Source organism: Cyprinus carpio, chromosome B15 (assembly GCF_018340385.1).
Source record: "Cyprinus carpio isolate SPL01 chromosome B15, ASM1834038v1, whole genome shotgun sequence".
In the NCBI taxonomy this organism is placed as follows: domain Eukaryota; kingdom Metazoa; phylum Chordata; class Actinopteri; order Cypriniformes; family Cyprinidae; genus Cyprinus; species Cyprinus carpio.
Window position 1 is genome coordinate 26,208,921 of NC_056611.1, and position 9,584 is coordinate 26,218,504.

At 30.1% G+C, this 9,584-nt stretch overlaps 1 protein-coding gene and 1 long non-coding RNA gene across 2 annotated transcripts in view; both read right to left on the minus strand.

Moving 5' to 3' along the window:
• Nucleotides 1-206: 206 nt before the first annotated feature.
• The window catches only part of LOC109060225 (26S proteasome non-ATPase regulatory subunit 2-like), a 69,377-nt gene continuing 59,999 nt past the window's right edge, over nt 207-9,584 (minus strand). Inside the window, 3 exon segments of the mRNA XM_042740019.1 lie at nt 207-550; nt 2,372-2,490; nt 3,006-3,132. Of these exon segments, the coding sequence (XP_042595953.1) occupies nt 368-550; nt 2,372-2,490; nt 3,006-3,132 (429 nt within the window). The 3' untranslated portion in view covers nt 207-367.
• Nucleotides 6,045-7,703, minus strand: LOC122139852. Its single transcript, XR_006156618.1, has 3 exons — nt 7,672-7,703; nt 6,196-6,297; nt 6,045-6,121 (listed from the first exon to the last, which is right to left on the minus strand). It is a non-coding gene; the product is annotated as an uncharacterized LOC122139852 (long non-coding RNA).

Genomic DNA, 9,584 nt, shown 5'->3' on the forward strand with positions numbered 1-9,584 from the left:
TAGATGTCTGATTGTGCTGAAATCTTCCTGAGAGAAGCACAAACCAGAGATTTATTAATATCACTAGTGCAAAATAACTGGCTTTCTGACTTATATTAAATCAACGCACACCACCGTTATAAAAACATAACGTGAAGATATTTCAGTAATGTCATAAAAAATGAGAACAATGTACCAATCAAGATTAATTAGCATAAACACACAGGTTTAACCACAATTCTTTTATTCATTTTTTGTATCTCAACCTTTTACAGAACAAGTAACAAAAAGAAGCGGAACTGTTCAGCGGGGTGATGACCTCACACTCATGTCATGCTCTAGTTACAGGACGAGGAGACGGGGCTTTAAATAGAGTCCAGGCGTGCGTCTAAGCGTCGTAGCTGGGGTTCTTGCGCAGGATGACGAAGCCCTCCAGGATGGGTGTGACGGGGATGTACTCCTCTGTGGCCAGCTCCGCTCTCTCACCGTGAGCCAGCAGCACCGGCGTGGTGTGAGTCTGGAAACCTGTGATGGCTTTGGGTTTCCCGGCCTGCCCCACCACATCTACAGCCTACACACACACACACAGCACAGCGGTTACACTCTTACAGCCTTTCCTCTTTTAGTTTAAACCCCTCACAGTATTATTTTTTTAATTTAAAAGGATACATAAGATCAGATAGTTTGCACATTTGTTGTACTATTATCTATCCTCTATTTTTTTTTTTTAACCATTTGTCTGTACGCTGTGGCAATATTTACAATTTTTATAACCAATATTATTATTATAATCTTTTTTTTTTGCATTTTGCCTTTTTTTGTTTAAAAGTATACATAAGATTTTTTGTATAAATATTATAGTTTGTGCATTTGTTATACTATTATCTTTCCTTTTTTTCCCAAACAATTTGGCAATATTTAAAAAAAAAAATTTTTTTAACCTTTTTTCATTGTATTTTTAACTCCTGATATTATTTTCATTTATTTTTTTCCCCTTTTTTATATAAAAGGAAACATAAGATTTTTTGCATTTGTTGTACTATTATTTTGACTTTGAATTAAATATTATGTATTATTTAATATTTTTATAAATTTTTTTAATTTTTTTTTTTTTTATTTTTACCTGGTGATATTCTATTTTTTTTTTTATTTAAAATGATATATAAGATTTTTTTGTGTAAATATTATAATTTGTGCATTTTTTTTTTATTTAAAATGATATAATCTTTTTTCTTTTTCTTTTTTCTTTTTTTTTACAATTTGGCAATATTTACAATTTTATAATCTTTTTTCATTTTATTTTAAACTGCTGATATTTTATTTTTGTCATTTTATTTAATTTTTTATTTTTTTTATTTTTTAAAGGAAACAAGATTTTTTGTATAAATATAATTTTTTTTTTTTTTTATTATATTTTGTTGAATTTTTTTATTTTTATATTGTGTTTTTTTAGTGTGGCAATAGAAAGATACAGTTTGTCACACAAAAAGGCAAAAAATGTAATTTAGCATAAAGATGTTTTTGTGCATGTTATTTTGCATTACTGGCATTTTCATTTTTAAATTACTTGTACTACTTTATTTTTGACTTATTTCTAAACAATTTCTCATTGTGCACTGGCAAAACTACACTGTAATACACACACACAAAAAGCACATTTAATGCATTTTGTTTTGCACTACTGATATTTTAATTGTTAAAATTACTTGCAGCATTTTTCTTTAACGATTTCTCAACAGCTATGTTTCCATCCACCTATTTTTATGCACATTTTGGAATATCCCATAAAAAATAAAAAAAAAACGCTGAATGGAAATGCCAAGATGTGCATAAATAAAAACATATGCACACTTATTTGAGCAGGATAAACTTTGTATCCGATAAGAAAAAATGCAGCATTTATTGCGTCTCTCCTGCTTGCTCTGAGGTGCAAGTAATTTATATCATATATGAAAATGATTATATTCAGTGGCTTCTTCTACTTTTCTGAGAGATATTTAGTGCCAGTTCATCAGGAAGTGATGATTTTGTTCTCTTGGACTCGTTGGATGGAAACGGTGCTTTATTCGCAATCGTTGCGAATCGTTACAACGTTTATATTTTGCACTACTGATATTATTTTAATTGTTAAAATTATTTGCACTTATTTTATCTTATTTTTGAACAACTTGATAATCAGAAATATTTCTTGAGCAGCAAATCATCATATTAGAATGATTTCTGAAGATCATGGGACACTGAAGACTGCAGTAATGATGCTGAAAATACAGCAGCACATCACAGAAATAAATTACAGTTTAACAGATACTCACACAGAAAACAGCTGTTATAAATTGTAATAATATTTCACTATTTTTACAGCATTTTTGATCAGATAAATGCAGACACACACCTGTCCTACTCGCACAGACACCGGCAGCGGTCGGAGCTCCTCGTCGAATGTGACCAGCATACGAGGCTGCATCGCCGCCACCAAACCGTACAGAACATAGTGAGACTTCCCCAGGATTACTGCACACAGACACAGCGCATCATTTCAGATACGTGTTAGACACATATATGTGTCCCTGCAGCACAGAAGCAGTCATAAGTAGCACAGGTATATTTGTAGCAATAGACAACAATACATTGTATGAGTCAAAATTATACATTTCTCTTTTATGACAAAAATCATCAGGATATTAAGATAAGATCATGTTCCATGAAGATATTTTGTAAGTTTCCTACCGTAAATATATCAAAACTTAATTTTTGATTAGTAATATGCATTGCTAAGAACTTCATTTGAACAACTTTCAAGATGATTTTCTCAATATTTAGATTTTTTGCTCCCTCAGATTCCCAGATTTTCAAATAGTTGTATCTCAGACAAATATTATCCTCACTAACAAACCATACATCAATGGAGAGATTATTTATTTCAGCTTTCAGATGATGCATACATCTCAATTTCACAGAAATGGACCCTTATGACTGTGTTTTGTGCTCCAGGGTCATTTATTACAGGCTCTGAGGGATGCTCTTACTGTTCTTGACGTCCAGGAAGGACACGAGGACTGTGAGGAGTCCGGCTACAGCCACCTGACTCATGAGCTGCCGGTCACTGTGATACGGGCAGAGCGTCAGCGTGCCTTTCCCCAGATGAGTGAGACCCTGAGACACACACACACACACACACACACCGCATTTCAGCGTGATGCGCTCATATCGTATTGAATGCGATGCAAGCAGTTGAAGTCAGTTCAGAGTTATTTTTACTAGTGTTTAGAGCTGAGTGTGTGTTAATGTGGTCTCAGATCACATTCCCAGCTCATTAACACTCAAAACAGCAGCAGCTGATGTTAGTGAATGCAGGAGAGCAACACACACACACACACGCAGTGAAGAGGAACGTGTATACATCATTACAACACAAACAAGCACTGACCTGAGCGAGGCGGACCATGAACAGGTTGTTGGGGTCTTTGGCGTGATACTGCGCCAGCTGCCTGAGCATCGCAGCCAGACGCGCGTTATTAGTGCCTGTGGAGGAGAGCAACACGGGTAACCATGACAACCGCATCCTCAACAGCCCCGCTCTGATTGGTCGAGGCACATGATGTAGGGCCCTATGAAATCTGTTTTATTTTTTCTCTTTTAGTTTATTGTTAGTATTAAGTACATTCTACTGCACAGTAATATATTTCTGACACAGTTTGTTCAAGTTAAACCAAACTTTTATTTTGATGGGTTGTTGTGAATACCTTTACGCTTCTGTGTGAATATATGATATGATGATAATTTTAGTCAAATGCATTAATGTCCTCATTTAGCCTGCACGGAAACTCAAAGGGCCCTAATGATGTCAATGATGTGTTATTTGTGCTACAGCGCGCTGTCGATTGAGACTGACCGCTGCCCACACATCCCATGGAAAAAGATGGCGTTGTGTGGACACTCGGGGTCGGCGTCGTGTGAGAACTTGCTGAGTGCCAGGATGTTCAGCCGAGGGTTGGAGACGGAGATCAGAGCGAGCGCTAACGGTACGGCTCTCATTAAACGTGGGTCTCACCGTAACGAAAGCTGAATTCAAACACACACACACACAACCACACACACACACACACACACAAACACACACACACACACAAACACAGGACATCAGTGAAGCATTAGGAAGTCAGCTTGGGAAAATAAAATGCATGAATGAAGAGTTCAATGTGTCATGGTTATTTAAATATTATTATATATACACATTTAGTTTTATATATATATATATAGAATGTAATATAAATGTACTATAATAATAATAATGCATATTACATTTATTATTTTAAAAAATTATATAACATTTATTAATAAATGAATATCTACATTTAATAAATTACTATAAGATCATTAACTAATTATTTATAAACATTTATTATATAATTAATTATATATTAAGTTACATTTTCATATAAATGCAATATATTACTATAATAAAACTTACTACATTTCATTGTTATATATCTACAATTATATATTGTATATTCGTAAATAAATGAATTTAAATAAATATACTACTATAATAAATTATAATAAATATTACTTTTAATAGTTAAAAACAATTATAAAGTAAATATTAATATTTAGTAATAAATGAATAAATGTAAATAAAATATAATTACAACTATAATATTATAAATGATTTATATAGGTATTTATTATATAATTGTATATATTAGATTACAATTACTTTCTAGATTACATTTCATATTTATTAATATATATACAATTCGATAATGTTATAATAATGTATTTAAATAGGACACAAATGATTATACCTTCAATTATTAAATTAGATTTATTTATTTACTTATATATTATAATTTTATTATAATTACAAGTTTGATTTAACTTAAAGTGAGAAAATATAATACTGTTTTATATATCCTATATATCTTCTATATATATAATGTTTATATATATTAAATAAATTTTTAAATAAAATATTAATAAATACAATAAATACTACACTTAACTTTAATATAAATTATATAAATCATAAAACATTTTATATATAATTAAATGTATTTAATAGGTACACTTAATTAATAACATAATACCTTCAATTCTTTAAATTAAATAGATTTATTTACTTATATATTATAATACATTTAATAAATGTAATAAATTCTTATAATAAATATTAAATATATAAAATTGTAATTCATATCAATTTAATATTTATATTAATTTAATTTAATACAAATTTAATAAATTATAGTTACAGTTAATTTAATATAATAAATATTTGTATAATGTTTTTATATAATTAATACATATTTCATATAACTGAATAATGTATTTAAATAGGTCAACTTAATAAATGATCATAATACCTTCAATTATTAAAGATTTATTTGCTTATATATTATAATCTTAAAATACATTAAATACATGTAATAAATTCTTATAACAAATATTAAATATATAAAATTATAATTTATATCAATTTAATATTATAATAATTTAATTTAATAAAAATGTATAAATTATAATAAACACAGTTAATATATAATAAATATTTGTTATAATGTTTAGGTATAATTTAATAAATATTTATATACTACTGTTATTAATAAAAAAAAGATGAATATAAGTGATATTAATATTATAATATTACTATTACAAAAACACATATAAATAATTAATATAATATAAAATATAATTAAGTAAACCAACATAATAAATGTATTTATTAAATAAAATATATTAATTTATTTGCATTTCTTTTTTTATTTGTAGCATAAAAAAAGTCACTTAACATTGTGACAGCATATGATGTGTTTTGTGAGCGACTCACCAGGTGACCAAACGTGCGCAGGGGCCATTTCTGAGCCGATCTCCTCACCCATCGCAATGAGAGCGATACCAGCACTGCCACACCCTCGCAGAGCATCATCATCATCATCATCATCAGAGTGAGTCTCACTGAACGCTGACGAACACAACACACACACACACACCTGATGGGAGCCCATATCTGCAGCCGTCTCCTTCTTATCTTTGTCTTTCTTGTCTTTCTTGTCTTTATCGTCGTCTTTGTCCTTGTTGTCGTAGTGTTCCGCGCTGACCAAGATATGCTGCAGCTGCTGCACCTTCAGCACATTCCCGGAGCCTGAGACACAGACGCACAGACGGTCACGCGTGTGTTTTATACGCAGCGTGTGAGCGGAGAGATCCGTGACTCACCTGCGTATGCGCAGACGTCCACCAGTGTGTTGGCGAAGCTGCGGAAGGGTTCGGGAACGACTTGAAGAGCTGCCAGAGTCGTCTCGATCGCCTCACCTTTACCTGCGTTCAGAATATAAGAAAGCATTAGCAAAGCGTAAAACCTGCATTATATTACATACACCTGCTCTAAAATAATTAATGACAGCATTTTCATTGTTGGGTGAACTATCCCTTTAGTTAATGATAACAACTCTGACAGACACCTCATAATATAAAAACGTGATTTTATTTCTAATAGAGGAATTTAAGAGTTATAAAAATGTTTATAGAAACAGTATAAATATACACAAAGTTATTACAGTATTGAACTTGACTGAGCTTTAAGAACATTAAGCCTTAAAAATTGCATTGTATATTGTAATTTTACAATGCCAAACAGTAAATATATTATTATTATTATTATTATTATTTATTATTAACATTATTTTTCTTTAAAAACTCTGTTACTTTTACAGATGAAGTATTGCATTAGTAATACTCTTTTTTATGTGTACATGTTTGATTTAAACTATTGTAAAACATAACTGTTTTTAAAATTAGTATCAATTACTAGTAATATTGAAATATAAAAAACCTAATTTAAATGTAATATTTATGTTTAATATCTCTTATTTTATCTACACACAGAAACTCAATGATTAATTTTTCACTACAACCCACTTAAATTACAAGTATATTATATAATAAAATATAAATATTAAAATACCAATACACTATTATAAATAAGTTTATAAGGAGAAAAAGAAAATAGTTTTTTATTTTATATGTATTAAATGTTTTTTTATTTTTTTTTATGTATATATATATATATATATGCACAGTAGAATGTACTTCTAGTAATAATCATACAATGTTTTTATTTTTAAAATGTTTTAAGGAATAACAATTTTCACTGATGTTTTCATTTAAACAGTTAACTTTAAGATTAAATAGTTTTAAAATGCTGCTCTAAAATAAAAAAACTTGATTTTTTACTTGTTTTTTATTCATGTTTGTAAATAAAGAATTAGTATATAAGTTTTGGTAATTGTTATTTTCTATTGTAGCTATGATAAAATTATTTATCATCATATATTATTTTTTTAAATGCCCGTTTTTTTATTTACAATGAAATATTTGCAATATTTCTATTAAAAAATATATTTTATTTTTTTTATCATTAAAAAAAATGCATTTTTTAATGTTATTGAAGCTGTATTTCTGGTTAAATAATGGACAAACAAAATTAAACAATTTAAAATGTTTAATCATAAATAATAATTAACCCTATTATTATTTTATAGTTATATTGATACTATGCCAAAACTGTTGTCCTAAAAAACCTGAAGCATGCAGGAAAAATATAATAAAATAAAATTGCAATCCGATAATTTCCCCAAACTGCAACCTGAGAAGTTTTTACTGTATGTACTGTACTGTATATTCTTCAGTTACCCAGATGGTTGAGTCCGAGGGGCCAGCCAGCGGGGGGGGGGGGGACCGCGCTCCACTCACACTGCGAACGTGTCGTTTGAGCTCTTGCTCGCCTATTCTCCATGATTGTCTGCAGGAGGTGGAAGTGTTAAAATCACCGTTACAGGAACCCACTGCGGTCATCCCACACGCCCAGCGCGTCGTGTGTGGGCCGCCACCGCACACGAAAACACCAACACAGACTCAGCAGACACACACACAGGCGATCGACTGCTCACACACTCCACGCAAACACACACACCGTCCCTGCTGGATTTTTGAGTCAACACTCCATATGACAGCAACAGAGAGACAGCCCGTGAGCAGCGAGCCCCCGAGAAAATCCCCCACCTCTCTGCTCACCAGAGACGCGAGTAACGCCGACACACCAGCAGCTGCCAACACAGGGAAAACACGCAAAAAATATTCAGACTTTAGGGTGAGTAGAAACCTTATTTTTTTTTTCAGAGTTTACATCCGCATTTAAAAAAAGTCCCATTACTTAAGTAGGTCCAATACACTAGCAACTAACGTCTTCTCACCTGTCGTACAGTAGATGATCATGCAGATAGTTCCGGTCCTTGATTCTGGCTGGCCGCGCCGAGGTTCAAACGCTGTTGTTAATTATACTCTACTCTACAATGTAACAAACACCCTGTGTTTAGGCGTTGATGTGTGTTGCTTGGCAGAACACCTTTGTTCAACAACCACAACTGATCTGCGGAAATACTTGGTTTGGCGGAAGAAGATTACTGTTTTTATTAGTATTATACATTATTGTGTGTTTTATTTTGTAAAACCTTACTATCTTATGGAATAAGTTTATCAAAAGCAATAAACCTGGTTACAGTGAACTCATCAGGAATAATCAAAATATAATTTCTGAAAAATAAAACATTTAGGGCTCTATTTTTGTTACAATTGTATTTATTATTATCAATTCTTACGTTGTTAAATGTGTTATAAATTAAAATGATTAGACACCTTTTTTATTATTAAAATTAATTTTAAATTTCATAAAAACTTTGAAAAAAATATATTTTTTTTTGTTCATCAGAAACTTAGATTTTCACTACAAACAACCAAAATAAAAGTGTTTATTTAATAAATATAATACATATTTAATAATTTTTATATATGTTCAGTAAGGAAAAGCCTGGGATTTTAAAGGGACATGATTTCAAATGATTCGTGTCAAATCAGAATTACTTCACTATTTTATATATTACTATATTGTATCCAAGTAATAATTACACAATGTATTTTATGTGATTTTTTTTTAAGGAATAACACAAAGTTTTACCCATGTTTTAAACAGCAAACCTTTAGATTAAATAAAGTTTTATGCATGCATTTGATAACCACCATTTCTGAAAATACGTTTAAATGAAATCATAAAATACAGAATTTATGAAAAAAAAAAAAAAAATCTGTTTAATTTAATTGCAATTTTGTTTTTCTGAGCAAAAACTAAATAAATAAATAAATAATATATATATATTCACACACACAAAAAAAAAATATCACACACGAGACGCACTAAAATCTCATTCAGTGTAACAATCATATTTACAATAAAAATCAATCTATGACACATTAAAAGACTAAATACTTTCACCCAAATACTAATAGTTATATTTAGCATTTTAAAATGTGCCACTATCCTAAGTTTTGCCCATTTGTCAGTAAGAATTTTTTACTCATTTAAAACACAATCAAATTTAATATACTCCCTTATTCTTTTATATATTTTAATATGTACACGTCAGAATAAACATGTTGTTTGAATTCTTACATAAATATTGTGTTACACTGAATGACAATGTAAACATTATTTCAACCAAATTTGACATTTTATTCTCCCAAAACTTATTGAAACCTTAAAAGAAGACACT